The 24,032-nt window shown below is 42.3% G+C and overlaps 2 protein-coding genes across 2 annotated transcripts in view; both read right to left on the bottom strand.

The window, feature by feature from the left end:
- Positions 1 to 3,143: 3,143 nt before the first annotated feature.
- LOC134680087 (solute carrier family 52, riboflavin transporter, member 3) overlaps positions 3,144 to 24,032 on the bottom strand; it is a 66,521-nt gene continuing 45,632 nt past the window's right edge. The window contains exon 4 of the mRNA XM_063539138.1: positions 3,144 to 3,156. The gene's annotated coding sequence lies outside the window, so the exon portion shown is untranslated. The remainder of the gene's footprint in view (positions 3,157 to 24,032) is intronic.
- Positions 6,558 to 23,254, bottom strand: LOC134680195 (serine palmitoyltransferase 2). The gene is made up of 9 exons (XM_063539280.1): positions 23,010 to 23,254; positions 17,901 to 18,083; positions 12,641 to 12,795; positions 11,893 to 12,085; positions 11,293 to 11,520; positions 9,815 to 10,046; positions 8,965 to 9,139; positions 8,162 to 8,332; positions 6,558 to 6,837 (listed from the first exon to the last, which is right to left on the bottom strand). Exons 1-9 carry the CDS (start codon positions 23,163 to 23,165, stop codon positions 6,720 to 6,722), a joined length of 1,611 nt encoding a protein of 536 aa, XP_063395350.1. The 5' UTR covers positions 23,166 to 23,254; the 3' UTR covers positions 6,558 to 6,719.

Below are 24,032 nucleotides of genomic sequence, written 5' to 3'. Positions count from 1 at the left end.
ACCGAATGTATTAATCGCGATGCCACATACATAGTACATTCTGCTAGTAAGGTAGTAAAGTAAGTGTAAGCTAGTCTCCCCCTTACCACAGTGTGGACAGGAGGTGTCTCTACTAATTTCCATTATCTTAAGAGGTCTGTTGAGGGTGTTATGACCAGTAATGATACCCGTCAGTAGTCTCAGACTGCTCTTACCTAGTTTCAAATGATACCTGGTTCTCCTGTGATCTATACCTTTAGTCATCATCTTCGACTGTGCTTCCATCTCCATCCATTTACCTTTTCTATGACTCCTTTCGTAACATTCGCTGACATAGACAGAGCCGGTTCCGGACCCATTATATTCCGTCTCCGCCTCCATCCTCGCCAACAAACTGCAACCGCAGTTTGGCGAGGAATATAATTCGTGACAAAAATGTTGTGTACTTCATGATAAATAAATTTAAAAAAAATCCTCGCCAGTTCGTGCGCCGTCTCATTTCCCGTCACTCCCTAGTGTCCTAGGTATCCATGCCACCGCGACACTTCTTTATTTGCCTATCGAGTTAAGCTCCTCTCGACATTCTCTTACGAGAGAGGAGGTGTTCGATATTTTCTTTAGTGACTTTAGTGCTGCCTACTGGCTATCTGTATATATTACAATAGCGCCTTCTTGGCACTCTCTTTAACTATACGTGCACAGCGGGCTATTGCACATACCTCTGCTTGGAATACGCATATCTGCACAGTGATATTGATACTTGCTCTCCCAGTTTAGGGATCACTATGCTAGTTTCGTTGAGCATCTTTTCTTGAGCCATTCGTAAAGCAGATGGTCGTCGGGTGTCTGACTTCCACCTTCCAGTTGTCTCTCTCTCCTATATTGTACCCTGTATTTCTTATCAATTATCTCCTGCCTTTTTATTAGGTCGGTACCCTAGTAGCATTTTCGTTGGGGCCCACGGTGCCAACGGTAGGGAAAACGTTGGGATGAGGTTCGTTCCGTAGCCAACATTAATTTTGTATTGGCCCACCATCGCATTTACCAACATTCGCTGTGGCACAGATGCCCAACAATGGGCCTTTGTGTATTTTGGTACCGTTGGCTAAACAACGATAATATTCGTTGGCCCAATGATGACATATATCGCATTTACCAACATTGGCAGTGGCAGTGATGCCCAACAATGGGCCTTTGTGTATTTTGCTACCGTTCGCTAAACAACCATAACATTCGTTGGCCCAATGGTGACGAATACCGCATTTACCAACATTGGCTGTGGCACGGATGCCCAACAATGGGCCTCTGTGTATTTTGGTAACGTTGGCTAGTCAACGATATCATCCGATGGCCCAACGATGACAAATATCGCATTTACCAACATTGGCTGCGGCACTGATGCCCAACAATGGGCCTTTGTTTATTTTGGCAACGTTGGCTAATCGACGATATCATCCGATGGCCCAATGACGACAAATATCGCATTTACCAACATTGGCTGTAGCATTGATGCCCAACAATGGGCCTTTGTGTATTTTGGTAACGTTGGCTAATCAACGATATCATCCGATGGCCCAATGACGACAAATATCGCATTTACCAACATTGGCTGTAGCATTGAGGCCCAACAATGGGCCTTTGTGTATTTTGCTACCGTTCGCTAAACAACGATAACATTCGTTGGCCCAATGGTGACGAATACCGCATTTACCAACATTGGCTGTGGCACGGATGCCCAACAATGGGCCTTTGTGTATTTTGGTAACGTTGGCTAGTCAAAGATATCATCCGATGGCCCAATGATGACAAATATCGTATTTACCAACATTGGCTGTGGCACTGACGCCTAACAATGGGCCTTTGTGTATTTTGGTACCGATGGCTAAACAACGATAACATTCGTTGGCCCAGTGAGCACAAATATCGCATTTACCAACATTGGCTGTGGTACTGATGCCCAACAATACCAGTTCAGTTTGCTTGTGGCGTCACTAGATGGCGTTACTGTCTCCAAACATCGAAGTTATAGTTATATTCTCGATTATTCCGGATATAATCATAATATTTTTTTAAAGTAACTTATAAATCTAATAGCTATAACTATAAAATTTATACATAAATTTAAAAAATTGTATTTTACCAACATTTTCTCAATTTAAATCTCATGAAACATAAATCTCGCTTACGAAGTTTCGAAGTGCGGTTAGTATATATACAAATTAGAGTGTATAGTAAGTGTACTTGCTTCGGCAGTACATATACTAAAATTGGAACGACACAGAGAAGATTAACAACAACTGCTGCCTAGGGCCTTCATGTGGATACAACCAATGCCTACCGTAGTGTAATTGTAATATTTATCAGCAAAGGCCCAACGTCGTATTACACAACCACTTACTTAACGTAGGGTAACTGTAGGACTCGTAAACAAAAGCCCATTACATAATTAGACTGTAGGAACACTATAAATTACACAACTATTTACCTGCGGTAGTATTGTAAGAATCCTTTAGAACACAAGGCCCAACGTTAAAGTTACAATATTGGCCCTTTGTGGGACAAGCTGTGTTGGTCCTTCAACCTGGTGCACGACTACCTACCGACCTACCTGACTTGCCGTTGGGTAATTGTTGAATTTGCAAACAGAAGCACAACGAAAAAATTGCCCTTTTTTATTTTTTTGCAGTTGGCCCTACAGCAAGCCATACGGCCAAATGTAACAATTAACCAACCATCAAACAAATGTGTATAGGCCCAACCACGACCCAACAAAAAACCACCACCGTTGAATAATTGTATGATTTATTTAAATAGGCCCAACGAAAAAATTACTCTAATGGCCCTCTGTTGGGAATCTTCGGGAGGGCCTTTGTCGAAGGCCCTCCAGCAAATCGTACGGCCAAATGTAACAATTAACCAACCATCAAACAAATGTGTATAGGCCCAACCACGGCCCAACCAAAACCACCATCGTTGAATAATTGTATGATTTATTTAAATAGGCCCAACGAAAAAAATACTCTTATGGCCCTCTGTTGGGAATCTTCGGGAGGGCTTTTGTCGAGGGCCCTCCAGCAAATCGTACGGCCAAATATAACGGTTGCCCAACTAATACGTAAACAAAGGCCCAACAAAATCCCTACAAGAAAATGCTATTAGGGTATTGGCCATCAACATCTCAAATTTTGATGGTGCCTCTCTTTGTATCAGCGCGTGCCTCTTGTCCACGTAGCTTCTCCTTTCCTTACATGCTTTCATTCTATAGCACTGTTCAGTAGCTCTTCTCCACCCCATTCCAAGCTTCAAACCTATTAGCATTACCTCCAATTGCATGTGTCGGGGTCGTTCTCATATCCCCATATAGCACCCTGATCCAGCGGATTTCTACTTCTCTCGTGTCGAGGGTCCTCTAAAACTCTAAACAGTGGATGCCCAGAAAGCAGCGGTGCTGACAGCCCTGACTGTCGCGTCCCTCAGGTCAGATTCCGAGCATTGACATAGTGCCCTTTTGTATTGACATAGTGTTCTTATGGCTTTTGTCGTCTGCTCCTTGATGTGAGTTTGTATCTGATCTGAGCGTACTGTCTAGAGTAACTTCCAGATATTTCAGCTCATTCACCATTTCTAGTTCTATACCTTGCATTTTTATGGGTTTTATCTCTTTTATTCTTCTATTAGTGAATAACACTAGCTTTGTTTTCGACGGATTGAGATCCAGTCCTCTCTCTATACACGCATCATTATATCTCTTACGACCTTAAAAACCGTCCCTCTCACTAGTAACACTCCGTCCTCAGAGTAAGCCTGCATGTACATACCCCCCTGTTGAACTCTTTCACCATTGAGTCTAGTAGTAGGCACCACATCAGGGGGGACAGACACCACCCTTGTGGGAACGAACCCTCTTTTTGGACTAATTGTTTAATCTCTAATCTCAACTGGAAGGCTACTTTCGACTTCGAGCCTTGACAATAATGTACTCAAATATATCTTGTGATGATAAATCAAGTAACTTTTTACCTCAAAACGCCGTAAACTGTTTTTAGTCACATTTATTAGATTACCTTTTCATGCTTGGCATATAAATCATATAATACAATGAGTCCAATCGACACTGAAGTGACTACTTTTTGGGTTTTTTGTTTGCTTATTTCTATATACTTATTATTAGATGACAAGCACCAGTTTATAACCACGTTTTATTGGTTATTTAAATATCTTTCATTTGATATATCACTCGTTTAAAAATGTTAGGTAGTTTTTGATATACAGTTAGGGTTGCCAGATGGTCGGGATTTGGCGGGATTCTCCCGATTTTTAGCACGTGTTCCCGATTCCCGACGAAGTGAAAATTGTCCCGAAAAACAGCTTCACGTTATAAAACAATAATTTCATGTTCCGAACTGTCGTCGAGCGAGCGAGCGACCGGCGTCGAGCGCGTAGCTAACGTAGTGCCAATAATGTAAAATATCGTTGTTTTTAATACAATTACTTTAATTTGAAAGTATTTTTTCCCGACTCAAGTCCCGAAATCCCGAAAAATTGATATTTTTTCCCGATAATAGCGCCATTCGATCTGGCAACCCTATATACAGTACAGCATTCTCAGTCGCGCCCGCACCTCCAAGTAACCGAGCGCGCGCGGTTCGCTGCGCCGCGCCCGCGGTATAATCATCGTAGTTTACTTATTTATTATCGGATTCACATAATTTAAGAAGTAACGTGTAGCTTAATCATCTACCTAAATTATTTATATAATATATTTTTTATCTAAGTGGCCGTTGTCATTGTGTTTTTTGGGCTACAAAAAAAAGACCAACGTTATGTTTTCAGATTTTTGTAAATAAAAAAATAATTAATTAAATTACACTTTTAGTTACATGGCATGTTTTATTCTACATTTCATCAGCTTTCACAGGACACCTCATTTTTGAAAATCTGATAATAACTTGCCGAGTAATTATCTAAAATTTGAAACCCGGGACCGCCATCTTTGTGACATCACAGTTAACCCCCCCACAGTCTTAGAAAGTGACAAGTCCTTATTTCGTACTCAGTACACTCTACCGAACACAACCATACCACTTGTCAGTAGTATACTGTCCAGTCACATCGATTAGTGTTGGAGGCCCCCTGGCCGCTGTACTAATTATGTTTTTAACCATAATTGTGTTTTTAGTTTTAAGATATATTTTGTATTAATATGTATGCTAGTTTTAAGGTATTTATCTATGGGCCAATAGTTGCCTGAAAATAAATGTTTTCATTCATTCATTCATTATGACTCTGTATTACATTAACGAAGTATGTTACGATTATTGCAATGCAGTATGTAACAGAATTAGCCATTGCCAGGTAGATAACTAACGGATTCATGGATACTTGAACGAATGATTGGTGTAGAGTTAAGTAGTAGTAAACCCTGGCTGCGATGTGTAAGCAAATGCCAAGAAGTATTTTTATATAATACTGTTTGTCAACTGGCGTTACATAACCGTTAGTTACATAAAACGGGGGCATGAAAAGCAGAGATTGGAAAAAAAATAATGGCCAATTGGCGTCTAGGATTTCCTTTTCAATGTAATTCTCAAGAAGGCACTCTACTGGTCTATTCTTGTTTTTATTCATTTTATTTCACTTGGCGCGGGTGTTCTATCTTGTTTGAGGAGCCGAATAAGCATTACTTATAAGTAACTAGTACTTCCTGGAGGAAGTGGTAGTTCTTAGACATACTATTTATCATTTTAGTAATTAAGGTAAAGGTACATTATGGGGTTATAGTAGGTACAGTCATCACCAAAAGTAGAGTATGAAACAACGAGCCTAAAGTATCTGCCACTCTAAAATACTTTCCTAAATTGGGATAAATCTTTATAGTTGGCATTCAAAAGAATGTTACTAATTATTTTACATAGTAAAGTAGATACATATCCCTCTTTGTTAAGTTATAAGATGCTGCATGTACCTAAATCGGTTAACTTTATTTCATTTACGCTTAAAAAATCATTATTACATCCATTTTCATTTACGAAAACGCACTATTTGTTAAGATTTACGCTCTTATATTATATGTGCACTAAGCAAAACAAGCGAGTTTTGTAAAACCAGTCTGCATTCAAATATCATCACTAAAAAAGTTTAAGTTACTTACCTTTTTAGAATTATTTCTCACAGTCAAAACCTCCTTAACAATAACATACCCTAATAGTGTGCCTTCACCTTATGTTTGACAACCTCATTTGCGTAAAAGCATTCTTATTAGTTGTTAGCTAAGAAGGCAAACATTATTTTCTTCTTGTTAAACAATTATATGAACAACCTACTGTACAATTTTCTTTGACTGTACTTATTTGTATTAAAGTTGTGTATTATTTGACTTTTGTTAACGATCGAAAACATTTAAGTAAATTGTACTTAGACATTCCCAAGAAAATAAGTTTCTATTGATTTCATTCGCGAAACAAACTTTTAGCCCTAAATAAGGCATAAGGGTGTCAGAAATTATGCAAAATTTAATCCAACAAAGTTCAAAAGGATGTGGGAAATATATTCCCTCTTTTGGTAAATGACACACCCAGCAACATAAAATAATTTATTGAGTAATCTCGCATACACTCGTACGCTATAGCAGTCTTCACATTGGATGCGGATCGCCGCTCCAGTGTGCGAACGGGACAGCGCACATACGTTGTCTCGCTCCCACCAACATGATAACCGCGTAAAGTAAGAGTAACGTAAAGCTAGTGCGTCACGCGCGGGAGGCGCGAGTATCGCAGCCCGAGCTCGTCGGCCGCCGCCTCGATGGCCGCGAGCGCTTTGTCGAGTTGCTCTCGTGTGTGCGCCGCTGATAGGCAGAACCTGTGAACGAGACAAGTATTACTATAAACTGATATGTCGTATACTAAAGAAAAAGTGACCAAGGCCGAAACCGGAAGATTTATACAAGGTTTGACAAAAATAGTGGGGATCCGTTTAAGCCCCACACCGTTGGGACAATCATAAATTCCAGAAGCCGTGAGTTCAAGTCTCACCCAAGACAGTAATTTTTCCAACTTTAAAATTATTTGTAGTTTCATAGCATCGTTTCTGCTAGTTAAAAATTAAATCATAAATTAGAAAGGACAAAGGCGAACTGCGACAGCTGCTGCTTTAGTGGGAAACTAAGGCCCTCTTGCACCATCCCACTAACCCGGGTTTAACCGGTTAAACCGTTAATCCAGTGTCAAATTCTACTGGTAACCACGGTAACTCCGGGTTCAACCGGTTAACCCCGGTTTCGTAAATGGCTCTAAAAGTGCTGCTGAAGATTGGAAGGCGTGGCGCGGACTTACGACGGGCCTCTGTATCTCTGAATATTTACCTCCTTATTCATAAACGTTTACTAAGTTGAGAAGCCGATAATATCGTTTGTCCCTTTCTGACGTATTGGTATAATGGAAAGGGACAAACGATTATTATCGGCTTGTCAACATTAGTAAACGTTTATGAATAAGAGGGTTAGTTCGCAACTCACCGTATCCGTGCCTGGTGCAGCGGCGTGGCGGGGAAGCCGACGCCGACGGCCGCCACGCCGGCCGCCGTGAGCCGCTCCACGCAGGCGGCCATCTTGCTGAACGAGTACACCATCATGGGGACCACGGAGGACTGGGGGTGCCCGTACAGTCAGCAGCAGAAGTTGCTAAGCGGGCGAGGTGTTCAAAATTACCTGGACACGCTCTTATTCTCTTAATAATAAAGTCGCGTCAAGATCATTTTGAACACCTCGCCCGCTTAGCAACTTCTGCTGCTGACTGTACGTGACTACTCCCATCGCGTGTATCTCTTCTCTGAACATTCAGTTCGCAACTCACCGTATCCGGGCCTGGTGCAGCGGCGTGGCGGGGAAGCCGACGCCGACGGCCGCCACGCCGGCCGCCGTGAGCCGCTCCACGCAGGCGGCCATCTTGCTGAACGAGTACACCATCATGGGGACCACGGAGGACTGGGGGTGCCCGTACAGTCAGCAGCAGAAGTTGCTAAGCGGGCGAGGTGTTCAAAATTACCTGGACACGCTCTTATTCTCTTAATAATAAAGTCGCGTCAAGATCATTTTGAACACCTCGCCCGCTTAGCAACTTCTGCTGCTGACTGTACGTGACTACTCCCATCGCGTGTATCTCTGAACATTCAGTTCGCAACTCACCGTATCCGGGCCTGGTGCAGCGGCGTGGCGGGGAAGCCGACGCCGACGGCCGCCACGCCGGCCGCCGTGAGCCGCTCCACGCAGGCGGCCATCTTGCTGAACGAGTACACCATCATGGGCACCACGGGCGACTGGGGGTGACCGTACGTGACTACTCCCATCGCGCGTAGTCTGGAATAAAAGAAAGAGTAAGATTACTATTGCTCACAATTGCCCGTTTTAAAATAAATCCGGCGGGAATATTTCAGAAGATAAAATAACAAGTATAGTCTGACAAGAAATTGTAGAAAATTATTGAGGGCGCCACTTCCTACGTCACTGTCACATTTTTGACGTAAAATGCTAAACATGGCAACAATTCACTTTTTTTACTTCAATTTATCTATTTTGATCCAATGTCATTGTGTCTCACTCTTTTGTGATGTGAGAAAAAATATCCATTGAACAAAGAAATTGGACAGGGGGAATACTACCCTAAACGGCCTAAACGCATGATGCATGACGCGCGCGCGTGCTTGACGACGGCTGACGGTATTACCTACGCGTAAACCGTAAGACTACCACTGCCAATGAGAGAGACATAGTAGTATCACCGTTCGCTGAAGTATCTCATATTATCCCCAAGCGCGACAATTCCGCGCCTGGCGCAATATTCATGCCCTGACTCCGCTTGTAAATCTTTAAGCGCACTTAACTTACGCGACGACGAGTGGTGCCATGCTCTAGCCGAAACGTGACTAGAGTTAGACAAAGCGAGCTCAGTACTGCGCCTAAACCTGATGGCAGCTACTAGCAATACTGACCGTTCGCGGAAGTATCTCGTGTTATCCCTAAGTGCGGCGACACGCGCCTGGCCAGATTCAGCGCGCAGATCCCTGAGCGCGCTAAGTATTTGCGCGGCGACGGGCGGCGCCATGCTGTGCGCGTACGCGTGCGCGTGCCCGTGTGCGCGCACCCAGTTCACGAGGCGCCGGGAACCTGCAGATATCGAGGCGGACGTTAGAGGTTATAAAAAGCCGGCTCACTAGTCTCTAGGTATCTCCTATGATGTGCGCTTCATCTAAGTACTTGTTAGCCAATAGCCCCTGATTAGTTTCGCATACAATCCTGATATAATAGAGTTTGCTGAGTTGCCTAAGTGAGGTACGAGATTGAAAAGCTAGATTATATCACTAATGTATACAATAAGTACTTTTTCTACGAGTCAAGAACAATTATGCTTTAAACTAGTAATCATATAGGTAAACATACCAAAAGTAAACAGCTAAGATACTCGAGCAGCTGCGATACCTTCAATCTTCATAATCGTACCGCGGCCCGGCGGGTTGGTCAACGACACCTCCTTGTAACTCATGGGGCCCTGGTACTTGCTCCGCGCTAAATTCAATATTAAGACAGGTTTTTTTCTCGATTTTGGCCACCGTAGCCTATGGAGACTAACAAGCAACGCTAAGCGGATTTCGTAGTCTATGGATGTCGGGTGCCACATGCGCGTTTCTAACTTATGAAGAAATTGTTTCTACTATACAACCTAAAATACATAAATACGCGGGCCATACTGAAAATTTCTGGATTCTGATATATAGACGGCTTATTTTTTGTAAGTGGCCAGGTAGTCCAGGAATTTTCAGTATGCCCTAAATATGTACGTACCCGCGATGTACCCGCCCGCGGCCCGGAAGCTCTTGGTGAAGGTGCCCATGAGCACGTCGACGTCGCCGGGCCGCACGCCGCACGCGTCGCTGGCGCCGCGGCCGCGCGGGCCCAGGGCGCCGATGCTGTGCGCCTCGTCCAGGTACAGCTGCAGCCCGAGCCGCTTCTTCAGCGCCACCACGGCCGGCAGCGCCGCCACGGACCCCTCCATGCTGTACACGCCTTCTACTACCTGCAAAAAGGAATTAGAACTTTTTTTTTTATTGTTAGAATGAAGGCTTCAAAACTTTCCAGCGCAAAGACTTTTCGTCTTCCTCATATTTGTTAGTTACTTTATTTAATTAGCTATACGAGTAGTACTGGTTTCAACGAAAGTGATATTTATCTGAACTTTCAACCCGGAAAGCAAATTAGACCGTATTTATGGTTCGTTTTTTTAGCATTATACTGCAAAACGTAATTAAAGACCAAAAAAAGTAAGAAATGTTGCCACTTTTTTACTAGTGCGTCTTGTATTTATGTACAAATAAATAAATAAAAGTACTTTTTTAAATAGTAGGAGTAAAATTACTAATGAATAAATTATCTTAGCGTGATTATTTATCAAAAGGAATTTACAATTTTAGAAACAAATTATTGCAATGGCAACATTGTCTCACTTTTTTTGGTCTTGAATTACGTTTTGCAGTATAAAAAGATGGTAAACAATCTTGACGTGTCTTTTTATTTGTTGTGACTTATTTTTCAATGGTGATTTTTAATAAAAATACATGTCATGATCGCTTGCCTTCTTTCTAATGCAAAAAAAATGAACTATAGAGATTAGTCCGGTTTCCAAGCCAGAATTAAGGGCACCTAGCTTAAGGGGGTAACAAAAGACTTACAATAACAATCTTGTCCCACTTCCCCTCCGCCCTCGCCTTCCTCGCGAGCTGCTCGAGGTGCCGCATGTCGTTGTGGCGGAACACCCGCACGGTGACCCCCGCCAGCCGCAGCCCCAGGATCAGGCTCGCGTGGTTGTTCTCGTCGCTCAGCACCAGCAGCCCGGGCAGCTTGAGGGGAGTAACAAACTAAAGACTTACAATAACAATCTTGTCCCACTTCCCCTCCGCCCTCGCCTTCCTCGCGAGCTGCTCGAGGTGCCGCATGTCGTTGTGGCGGAACACCCGCACGGTGACCCCCGCCAGCCGCAGCCCCAGGATCAGGCTCGCGTGGTTGTTCTCGTCGCTCAGCACCAGCAGCCCGGGCAGCTTGAGGGGAGTAACAAACTAAAGACTTACAATAACAATCTTGTCCCACTTCCCCTCCGCCCTCGCCTTCCTCGCGAGCTGCTCGAGGTGCCGCATGTCGTTGTGGCGGAACACCCGCACGGTGACGCCCGCCAGCCGCAGCCCCAGGATCAGGCTCGCGTGGTTGTTCTCGTCGCTCAGCACCAGCAGCCCGGGCAGCATGAGGGGAGTAACAAACTAAAGACTTACAATAACAATCTTGTCCCACTTCCCCTCCGCCCTCGCCTTCCTCGCGAGCTGCTCGAGGTGCCGCATGTCGTTGTGGCGGAACACCCGCACGGTGACGCCCGCCAGCCGCAGCCCCAGGATCAGGCTCGCGTGGTTGTTCTCGTCGCTCAGCACCAGCGCGCCCGGCGCCAGCAGCCCGGGCAGCATGAGGGAGTTGGTGGCGAAGCCCATCCCGACCACCACTGCTGCCTGGAGACAAAGATTTAAACATTCAAAGACAAGTAAAGGACAAGGAACAAATAAATCTTACAATGAATATGAACTATTAAAAATTCAATCTGTTAGAAATGTCGCGAGTTGCATTTTCAAGTGTTCTATTCTAATGTGGCTTACCAGCAGGCCTGACAATGATAGTAACATGAGCATTTTTAACTGGCGATCTTTTTTAAAGTCTCAACCTGCAAGAAATCTCATCATGAGTTCTTGAGAAAATGATGTTTCCTTAATACTCGAACAGGCTTCAGAAGTTAAATATCTACTACTAGAAGAGTAACTCCTATGATAATTATAGGTATCCGTAGATTTTTGGAGGATAGTTAAGTCGGGCAGTTTCTATCTTACCTCAACACCCAAAAACTCAGCAAGCTCAGACTCGAGCTGAGCATGCAACGGGCAGGAGCCTAATTCCGCCCGCGATGAGCCCAGGGCAAGCCCGTAGCGGCGCGTGGCCGCCTCCACATCGGCGTTGCCGCCGCGGTAGCCCAGGTAGTTGTACGAGCCTAAGTTCACGCATTTCAGCTCGCGGCCCGTGAACCTGAAATCATAATAGGGATATTTAACACATTTATTTATGCTAAGAATAAAATCAGAGTAACGCAAACGCAAATTCGAAATGCGTTTGTCGGGATACTATAGTGAGCGGTCCCCGAACACGAGTGCAGGCAAAACAACCCATTGACAATATTGACATTCAATAAGAGAGACGAACTCTGTCTACGAACCGGCAGAAAGGTTGATTGAAAGGATCCACGCGGGTGGCCTATGTCTCCCGATGACCCAAAATCGTCGATGTAGCTCGGAAGGCGGCCAAGCTAAAATGAGACTGAGTTGGTCACGTCTGCCGAATGAGTTGTGGGGCAGGATAACTACGGAATGGGAGTCTGAAAATTCAAATCGAGGATCTGGCAGACCGCCAGCAATGGCGGGATGTACTGGACTCCTTAAATAAGTGGCCGGACACAGCACTGGATAAAGATCAGTGGAGAAATTGGGGGCAGGCCTTTGCCCAGCAGTGCAACACGCCAGGCTCCAAATAAATAATTTATGTAACGTCATGTGGCAAGGAATTTTGAATTCCGACAAGGGTTACCTGAAGGTCCAGTTGTAGTCGTCGGTGGTGCGTTCTTTCAGCGTGATCTCCGCTTCAGGTGTGGAGCAAACTGGCCGATTGAAGCAGTGTCGCACTCGTCTGTACACATAGCGCGAGTAGAACTGATCGAACGGGTTGTATAGCGGTGCGTAGCCCTGCGAAGACAAATCATATCATATAATCAAATCATATATCATCAGTAAAATAAATGATGATGATGATATGATAATGATGATGGTATTGAGCCTTTAAGTCTAAGGAGAGACTTTGCCTCCTTGTGTGTCTTCTACCGCTTGTACAATGGGCTGTGCTCTGAGGAATTATTTGACATGATGCCAACGGCCGCTTTCTATCACCGCACCGCTCGCCGCCGGCAGGATGTTCATCCTCACACCCTAGAACCTAAATAGTCGCGTACTGTGCGATTTAAGAGGAATTTCCTCCCGCGGACACTCCGGCTGTGGAATGAGCTCCCTTCCGAGGGTTTCCCGAGGGTCTACAGTATGGGGTTCTTCAAAAAAGGAGTGTACAGGTTTTTAAAAGGTCGGCAACGCGCATGTAACACCACTGGAGTTGCAGGCGTCCATAGGCTACGGTGACTGCTTACCATCAGGCGGGCCGTATGCTTGTTTGCCACCGATGTGGTATAAAAAAAAAGTCATTTGCTATGTTTGCTATCGATGCAACTACAGGCCCTATTTTGGGCTAGCAAACTTTCTTAAATGATATGGGCAATATATACAGTATCTACATAGTTGCAGGTGTAGTGAATAATCCTTTACTAAGTAAAGTCAAAGTATTGAATAATAGCATAACAAATACGAAAGTTTCCGAGAAAATACAATGGTAAAGGATTTTCACTACAACTGTGCAGCGTGTTCATGTGTACAAGAAATCTACTGTTGGTTAAGACTTCAAAGTATGGTCACAATTATTAGGTAGTGTCATCTCATGATGCCAAAAAAATTGTGCACTTTGTGACTTCGTGAAAGTGCGGCCCGCGTTAACTTCGGTAACTACTATTTGGCTCTTGGGGGCTAAAAGGTTGCCGACCGCTGCATTACAACATACCAAGCAGCAAGCCAGGAGTGACGTAAACAAAATTTAAAATATTTAGGTAGAAGACTCGACATACGGTAAAAATCAAGAATTCCTTGTCAATTACTATCAGTAAGTACATAAGTACTTTGTCAGTCAGTGTAACGCATGCCGTGCCTCTGCGTGACTCAGGTGCTTATCTTATCAGCGGCGATAGTGATCGATCCACTGTACTTGAATACTCTAGTATTGTATCGTTATCTAGATCCTACTACTACATCTACATCCTAAAAATGTATGTGTATGCAAAATATGCCTCATTTTCTCCCCGTTGGGTAATTGTGCTTCAACAGTCTTTAAGTATACAAACTAAATCTCTATTTTAAATCGGCATACTTATATATCAATCAACATACTTGACACAATGTAATAATTATAAAAATTGTTCCGAATTTTGGAGCAAAGTGGGCACATTTCACGGTAGATACATTAGTTAATACTTTAAAATAGCACATTAGACGTAATTTTTGCACGACTGCACACAAACGGACGGGTCTGAGGAACATTTAACGTACGAGGTACCGCACCGAGCTGCAAGCCAATCATAGGTTGTCGTCAATCTGATCGATTAGATTGATAACAACGTCCAGTCGTTCCAATTAATAGAAGACTCCTTGACTGCGCTACACACAAAAAATTGTATCGTTACCAAGTTTAGTTAACTTTTTTTTCCTAGACTAAATACGAAGGAGCACTGTCAATGGAAGCAGATATGGATTGTTTTTAATGCGCTAAAATATTGCATTCCCGCTCACAACTGATATTGTTCCATGAATCACGAATATTAGGTACCTACTTGATAACATTTCAATGGGTACTTTTAGATACTGTACTTATGTACTCTTATGTTGTGCAATAAAGGTTAAATAAATAAATCAATTAATGTGATGGTACATCAGGGGGCGATACCCCGAGGGTGAAAGGGTATGGCTGATTGTTTTAGTAGTAATCAAAACATTTTGTTTTAGTAGTAAACAAAATGTTTTGTTTAATACTAACATACATCTACTAACTACTACTAACATTTTGTTTTAGTAGTAAACAAAATGTTTTGTTATTGGGAGTATTGAAACATGTTATTGATTTCTAGAATATGCTATAAAAATAATCCAACGAGGTGAATTGTGGAAAAATATAAAAAATAAAACGCGATAACAAAACCTCTACCTACAAGGAAAAACATGCTACTCAGCTGAATACCAAGTCAATGTTCTAGTTTAAGAAATACGTAGGTACCTATTGTAAAATAATGACATGGAAAAGTTAGTAGAAATAATTAATTCCCAGTGGTGAAATTCCAAATTCTTACAATTTAAAAATTTTAAGCAAGGCCTGGAATATCTTACAGTTTTTACAAATAGATAAACAAAACTTTGCATGCTCAACTCCAGGCAACAACAAATGTTGACTCCCCAGCATATTGGGCAAAATTTATTTAGATATCTAAGTAACATGAGACTAGACTGTCCGGTGTCATGTCTCGGGAAGGTGCGACGTGGACAGGCCTGTAGAGTGACGTCACTGCGGTAGTCTGTAACCTACTTTCCTGTGTGAAACCTGGCAACTATTCGTATTAGTTACACGAGCGCAGGCGAAGTTTCTCGGTCGAACCAGCTTGATATACCTCAAAGTTCGTGTGTAGCCTTATTGCTGCAAAACCTTATTGTTTAGTTCAGCATTTATACTTATCCGCCGAGTCGCTCACATAGTCGTGAAGCTTTTGGAATAACACAATGACCATCGGTCGATATAAAACAAATAACCCTCTCTGGCTACTCTGGCAGATACGTACCGCACAGCATAGCAGCAGTTGTGCACATCAATAGAATAACCTAGACTAGCTAAGAAGTTCCGCAAAAAATTAAATGTTTGTGTAATAATTATTCTATAAAGGATGTTTAGAGTAGATGTTTGAGATTTAAATTCACGCGTTACGTTTTAAACTACTTCAAAAAAAAAACTAAATACGAGAAAAATCTGGAGTGACATTTCTTTTAAACTTTCATCTTTTATTAGAAATATTATGATGCCAACGAAAAACAGTACCTAATGTTACCCTTGATTAAAAAAAGTAAAGCAATGGTCGTATGTCTATTCCCACGCACATACTTAAATATGAAATCGATACGGGAATTCTCGCATGTCATAAAACGATGTAGCGATTGTTGAGGTTTTAGGTAGGTTTAACTGGTGCAAGTAGTAAGTGGTAGTACCGAAGGGTAGGGATGCGGAATTCAGACTTATGGACCCGTAAACCGGCCGCGTGTGATATACAATTAGGTTTTCAGAATCAGAACTTGTCACTAGATACATTTTGGATCCAGACTGGATCTAAAGAGAATGATTGTGAGTGTAATACCTATCGGTCAAATAACCATTCAAAGTGACTCGTTTTCATTGCTCTGGAGCGTATATAGCTTGCTCCTGTTAGTTGCGCAAGCGATCGTGTAAGCAGGACAAGGGTAGGCGTTGTTAGCGGCCGCTAATGGAATTCGCGGGCTCGTTTAGATCAATTACCAGAGCACAAATACGCGGATGCACTGTTCTGTTGTAGAGCACTCCAGCAAACTTTACCCAAAGACACCTGCGCTCTGAAAGCTATTGCAATCACGATCATTTATATTGTTCTGCTTTCATAAGTAATCGTTTTTGATTTTTAAAAAGCGTTTTTCAATTAAAAGACATGTCAAGATCGCTTACCTTCTTGCAAGTTCTTTCTAATGCTAAAAAAAACGAACTATAGTTTTCAATGATTTTTAAGAATACGTTAACAGTCACGTACAGGCCAAATTTAACCTTATGATGAATCCATATGATCCATTATACAATATTATGTCGACTATGCTCAATTTTCTGTTGCTAAATATTTTATAATAACTAAGAGAATTTTTACTTTGATTAGAATATGCATTTAAGGGCTTTTATCAGTGTTACGAAAACTACGACTTGTCACATCTTATCACAGTACAAAAAGTAATAAAGTATTGTCAGTTTGTCTACAGAAACTGACAATACTCACCTCTATAGGTACTTGTAATTATTTGAGATGGCCAATCATTTACAAATTGATACATATTAGTTGCAATTTAAACTTTCTAGCCTAACATTAAGGTCCATATTCCAAATGTTTACTTTAAATTGTTTCATCTCTGGTTTAAGCCATGTCTGTTAACGATCATTGCCGCCTTTTACGAGTTGCCTAATCTGCCATGTTTGCATATTCATATTCAGCCATTCAACAACACTACCTATACTTGTGTTTTCTTTTGCATAATTTGCACCTAGTGGTGTTTTTTTGCCACTGTAACTAAATCAACTGAACCAATCTATTTCAGAATAAGTTTTCTCCCATTTTATTTCCACAACGAAGCCATTCGCACATAGCCTATAATATAACATTGTCTGATATTATAAACTATCAAAGCGATACAAATTATTCATTTTAAAGTATTTTCATCGACCGGACAACACTGACCTGACCTGATTATTTCTATTCTGTTGCGACTGTGTTCACAATTAAGAATACGTATAGGTACGCCGTATTATGCAAGGTAACATGACATGAAGTAATGAGGTTAAGAATATAAACATGTTTCTGGAGTTATCGCCTACTGAATGTCCTGATAACGCCAATACTTATTTGCCTGCTGACTCTTTCCTCAAACGTAGGTACAATAAATCGCAATGCTCGAGTTGTCCTATGTAAAGTTTCAAATACAATTTTCAGGCCTACAATAAGGAGTAAGCAGCGCTCGAAATTCCTACTCCTCGATGTCTAATATCGACGGCGAAGAACCATGAACTCCTAACTATTATTACTAAATGAATGAAAATGTATATTACTAAAAATGTTAGTGAGGAGTTCATGGTACTTCGCCGTCGATATGCTCCAGATAGGACAAACCTCTACTCTTTGTGGCGAACTTGGGGGAAAATAACAGCTGTTTCATGTAGTGCAAGAAGAGAAGGTAAAAAACTGAGCTGCTTTATGCTTGAATGTGCAGTTACTACATACCTTCCTATTTCTTTCCGTACAACCTTGGATGGGAAGAGGCAACTAGTTTATGTAGCTCGATAAGGTGAGAAGTAAGAAGCTGAGCTGTGTCAGAGCTGCAGTGATAGTGAGCAGCGCTCAAAGGCTGAATGAACAATTAGGCCTTACCTCTCTTTTCCTCTCCGTAGCGACCTTGGGTGGGAAGAGCAACTGATTAATGTAGCTCAAGAAGATGAGGAGAAAGAAGCTGAACTGCGTGAGAGCTGCAGTGATGAGTGAACAGCGCTCGAAGGACTCCTCGGTGCCGCCGAATGTCTTCCAGTCCAGGGGCGGTATGGGTGGCGCCTTTTCCTGCGAAAATAACAATTTTATTTAGAACTTCATGAATACCATCTTTTAATCGTAATGTATGAAGTGCGGGTCGGCATGCCGTGCCAATAATATACGTGGATAACGCTTCTCGTTCACACACCGAAGCGGCGTGCGGATCTACTTCGAATAATGACCGCGTAAAGGCGGGATTCCACAGCGTGACACAAGCATATTTAGTATAAAAAGGCTTGTGGCAGTTGTGCCGCACATTGGTGGAATCCCGCCACCAAACAACCGAAAGACCCGCCTGATGGAAAGTTGTTTTCGTAGCCCATGATGATGACATTAAAATATATAAAATAGCCACTTATACGTTGCTGACCACCGATTACGCTGAGCATTCACTTTTTGAAGAACCCTGTGTCACAATCCCAACGCAACGGAAGCATTTCACTGTGTTGCCTGTGTGGCGTGTTAACACCTAGCTTAAACAGCTTACCTAAGCCTGGCAACACCACCTCCTACACGCCATCTTGTCGAATCCAGCTAGCACCGGCGTACACGCCGCTCTGTAATCTTTAGTTACATTAAATACTTTATTATGTAAAACGTGCAAAGCCATCTATTATACGACGTATACCAAGTGACTGCATCTCATTTCAAATCCCTCGTCATCCCTGCCCGGTGACGGGAAATTGGTGACCCCGACGTGATTGTGGCCCCATTGGCACCACGCCATTCCAAACAGAGCACCGCCAAGATGAGCAGCGTGATCGAACACCTTCCAGCCCATAATAACTCCCGCCAAGTCTACATCTTTTGCGACGTCTCCACTGGTAAGCCTCGCCCTTATCTGACCCCTTCTTTTCGTCGTGCGGTGTTTAACAAGTTGCACAACTTGAGTCACCCCGGCGTCAGAGCCACCACTCGACTTTTGGTAAGTCGCTATGTATGGCCTTCAATGCGGAAGGATTGTCGTAGATGGGCCCAGTCTTGCCTTGCGTGTCAGCGCAGTAAGGTTTCAAGGCATACCTCGTCACCTCTAGGTACGTTCGAGCAACCATCTGGACGTTTTATGCATGTCCACATCGATATCGTTGGTCCCCTTCCTGTTTGTGATGACTATCGTTATTGTCTCACAGCCATCGACAGGGTTTCCAGGTGGCCAGAGGTGTGGCCGATGCGTTCCATTACTGCCGATGAGGTGGCCGATACTTTCGTCCAGGGATGGATATCTCGCTTTGGTGTCCCTACTACAATAACTACTGACCAGGGCACCCAGTTTGAGTCTGATCTTTTCAGACGGTTAATGCAGACCTGCGCCACCAAGCGCATTCGTACAACCGCGTACCATCCCTGCGCAAACGGAATGATCGAGCGCGTGCACCGCCAGCTCAAGGCCGCACTTATGTGCCACTCTGGCTCCTGGACGCGCGCTCTACCACTCGTCCTACTCGGCATGCGTACCGCCTACAAGGAAGACTTGAAGGCCACAGCTGCTGAGATGGTATATGGCGAATCTCTCCGCCTACCCGGTGAGATGTTAGTCTCCGCGCCGGACGAAAGCAGACTCGACGATCCCGCTGATTTCGTCGTCCAGCTGCGACGCAAAATGTCGTCTTTTCGCCCAGCTCCAGTTTCTCGCCACTCGACTCGTCCCATCTTTATCTCTAAAAATTTGCCTACAGCAACACACGTGTTCCTACGTGACGACACCGTACGACGCCCATTGCAACCTCCTTATACAGGTCCTTTTGCCGTAGTGAGGCGTTCCACGGACGGGAAAACCCTGACCCTGGACATTAAGAACAAAGAGGTTGTAGTGAGCGTCGATCGTGTCAAACCAGATTTCGTGGACTCAGATGAGACCCATAGTTCTGATACACCTGCTCCAGCGGCTCTGCAGCCTCAGGACGTACCTCAGGCGCAGCCGGCTGAGCCCGCTCCTCCTATTACTATACCTGCGGATACCACAAGCAATTCACGACCGTACACCACACGGTCAGGTCGTAACGTTAGGTTTAAGGACAGCGACGAATACTGTTATTTTTAAATTGTAATTTTACTAATGTCATTGTTTGTTATCTTTCTCCGTGGGGGGGTGGTGTGGCGTGTTAACACCTAGCTTAAACAGCTTACCTAAGCCTGGCAACACCACCTCCTACACGCCATCTTGTCGAATCTAGCTAGCACCGGCGTACACGCCGCTCTGTAATCTTTAGTTACATTAAATACTTTATTATGTAAAACGTGCAAAGCCATCTATTATACGACGTATACCAAGTGACTGCATCTCATTTCAAATCCCTCGTCATCCCTGCCCGGTGACGGGAAACCTGCTTGTTTTGGTGTGAAAAGCATGAAAAGTATCAAGGAAATGAGCATGAGCTTCCTTTTAGCTTCATTTCAATCTATTATTTATTATAAAAACTGGAAAGCAATGTTTAATCTTGACTGCTCAAGTGAAACAAACCTGCACGGCCTGGACAAGGACAGAGTCAAATCAAAGTCGGTCTACGCAAGGTTGCGGTAAGGCAGATAAATTAATGGGCACTTGAGTATTACAGTAACGTTGACACTCATTGATGGCTATTTTAAACCTTATATAGATGACATAAGTGAATTAATTGTCACAGAATAGTTTGGTCGAGCGACTGCCTCGATTGCCGACGCGCTGCGGCTACTATCTGATACTAAATTCATTGAAGAAATCGGGCCACGCCACATTTTTTATTAATGGCTTTGGCTTGGTAACAAGAATTGCTATTTACAGTCAAGCTTTCCCAATCCGTATTTCGTTTAATATTAGTTACTTACTGGCCAATAATATAAGTTCAGAGGCTATATATTATATAGACAATGTCACCAATTAATTCACTTATGTATTATACGCGTTGTATGTTTTATTACACGCTGAGGGTGTTCCAACTTCGATCGCGCCACTACGTGCACTTCAACTCTTTTGTGGTGCGCGTGCCGCGACCGCTGCAGGGGACCATCGAGTGCGCCGACTTCTGGCCGAAAGGTGTCGTGTTTCGGAGGTTCCGGGGCAAACTGCCGAATCCGACACAAGAGCAGCCGACACAACGGAGCCACGCCGTTTTGTCGTCTAAATAGTGTTTAGTTTTAAGTTTATAAAATACATATGTATGTTAGTCTGTAAGGTATTTGTAATATGGGCCTTGTTGCCTGAATTAAATATCTAAATAAAATAAATAAATAAATAAATTATAAATAATCCAGTGAGAATAAAAATTCAGTCTTGTAAGGAAGCTTAGTGCTTAGTGTGTTTACAAGAATTGTCTTACTTAGTAGTATGTAATAAGTTATACATATATATGGTAAGTTATATGAGGGAGGTATGGTATAGTAAAAATGGTAAAACTTATTATAAACAGGGCTGTAAGCTTCTTAGGTCCTGAAGTGGTATAAAAGCGAAGGTTTAAATCCTATACTTATTTATAAGTAGTACCATGGATATAGTCTCACAATAACATACATTAAAATTGATCAAAGTGTACTCATAAATCAGACATTCATCGCCATTCGCACCTGCGTATTATAGCGCGATTGTTCTCCGCCGATGGAGCGTGCGCGTGCATTTAAAGTATCATAGAGTACAGTTAGTTACGTAGTTGGCTCTATGACAACTGTATGGTCAGTATAGAATATATCCAACATAAGTGTAAAATAATTTATTAGTTAAATTGTTGTTGTTAAAACATCCTAAATACATTTTTCACACCACTACTCGGAATTGTGGCAATAGATGGTCTAAATCTTATTAGAAATTAGGGCTTAGTTGTTCACCTAAACCAACAGTCCAACAATGTATTTTTTTTACTCGTTGCAATCTCAGTGCACCAAGTTCCTCAGGTAATTTATGTGGGGCTCCCATACAACAATTTTTGTGTAATGGTATGGAACCCTTCATGTGCAAGTCCGACTTGCCATTGGCCGGTTTGGCAACATTTTACTTGTTCATGATTCCAATGCATTCAACAACTAGCTTATCTCACATTATACTTGCTGGTTGTGGCATTATAAAACTTTAAGTTTAAGTTTTTAACTTTTTTGTTTATTTCGTCTTGTATGTTATTTTTTGTTTTGGCTAGTGTATTTCCAAAAACTCATAAGTCAATGCACTATGTATTAAATAATTTAGACATACCTTCAGTGTTTTTTTCTGTGTAATGGTTATATGTATTTATTTTTACAAAATTTATCGTCATTGCCCTTACCAAATATTATATGTGCGAGATCTTAACCAGATGAATTAATACCTTATGTATTTTGTTGCTAGGTAACTATTTGTCAATCAAAAATCAAACACATGTCAGCTTTGGAAAGCGCAACAATGTTATGAAATAAAACATGAATGAAAGGGCATACAATAACCACTTTTGAATGCAGGTAAATATAAATCATATACTCATTTACTGCTATCAAACTGAACTATCAAATAAAATTAAAACACACTGAGTCATGATCACCAGACATCATAAACTTTATACTTTATAGCATTTTCAGTGCAGCGGAGTGGTGTTAATGGAATTGGTAAAAACAATTTCAACCTTAATGATTAATTACCGTTAATTTAGTTAATATTAACCTTAATTTACCATTTCAGATGGAATTTTCTATATCAATTCCGTTAACTCCACTCCGCTGCACCAAAAATTCTATAAAATGTACGATGTCTGATGATCACAGTAGCTATTGGAATGTTTCATGGTCCAGTGGCTGTCACAGTGGGACAGTCCCGCCTGTGACCACGCTCGGGACACCGGACACGAGATCTCTTAACTTTCACATTTTTTAGGTACACAAGCCACACATTCATTGCCATGACATAAACACCAGCTCAGCGTCTTGGGGCTGATATGCCGCCTCAGGAACTAGGAAAACTTTCCCTCAAACGTTATATGCACGAGGTTAAACACGGAAATTATCGTAATTACTCACGTCATGACTACTGTGCTGAGTAGACTTCGTGTATCCGTTTTTATGATTGTTTATCTTGCCATTAGCACTAGATTCCTTTCCGTTACATTGCTGTGGTTTCTTCAACGGTCCCGCCTTACTCGAGCCGACACTACCGTTCGCAGCCGTCGCCGCCATCCTTGTGCACTGTGCATGCACAGTGTACAAACTTCAGATTGAACTACAATATTTTGCAGCGGTGTTTCTGCTGTCTGATCAAGGTGTAGAATTTTGCTTTAGTTATCTTGCAGTACAAGCGCTTTTAGCGCTTTACCAGAAAATACTGCCTGCCTGTCTGCTTTATCGACTGGGCGTGCCTCTCATCTGTCAAAGACACATGACAGCTGACGTTGACAGTGAAAGCTACCATAGTTACCATACGCCACAGCCAAGTGGTTTCAATAAAAGGCTTCTATTATCTTGCACCAAATGGCGTGGGATCTATTGCCGTGAGTATTATATTCTTTCTTGGTGGCTAAACAGAGCAACGAATTTAATTATCAATCAAATGCCGCAATATATTGCAAATCGCATGCGATTATCAGGAGTGAAGAGGCCAAAAGAAATATAATGAAATGAAATCTTGTAAAAGGTATTATTTCTTTTACAATTCCTATTAAAGCGAAACTCGCAAAATGAGGAAATTTGATTCAATAATTTTATCAGGAATATTTTATGGTTAATCAAATCTGAAAAACGTCTTAGAAGCGGCGTTCAGATACCCAATTGGGCAACTAACTTTTGACTTATCATAAGTAGAAAATATTTATATAAATAATTTTCTGGCGTAATAAACTAATAAACAATACTTTGTTATCAAAACCTGACATTTTGATATCAATCTCAGTACAACACAAATTTAAAACGAATGTTGCATTCTGACCGCACTCTAATCAATTTTCGAATTGTCAAAAAAGCTCCGTCGGTAAAGCAGAAGCTCTGGAACTGGAAGTCGATAATTTTGCATTTTCCTGCATTGAGTTCGCTAACGCTAAAGATTCGTAT

The sequence above is a fragment of the Cydia fagiglandana genome, chromosome 1 (assembly GCF_963556715.1).
Source record: "Cydia fagiglandana chromosome 1, ilCydFagi1.1, whole genome shotgun sequence".
Classification (NCBI taxonomy): domain Eukaryota; kingdom Metazoa; phylum Arthropoda; class Insecta; order Lepidoptera; family Tortricidae; genus Cydia; species Cydia fagiglandana.
This window is presented reverse-complemented; position numbering and strand designations above follow the sequence as displayed.

Coding starts and splice junctions, on each gene's coding strand:
- LOC134680195 (XM_063539280.1), bottom strand. CDS start 23,165: ATGGCGGCGACGGCTGCGAACGGTAGTGTCGGCTCGAGTAAGGCGGGA. Junction 18,084..23,009: donor CTCAGCACAGTAGTCATGAC/GTGAGTAATTAC, acceptor TTATTTTCGCAG/GAAAAGGCGCCACCCATACC. Junction 8,333..8,964: donor ACGAGATACTTCCGCGAACG/GTCAGTATTGCT, acceptor CTTTTATTCCAG/ACTACGCGCGATGGGAGTAG.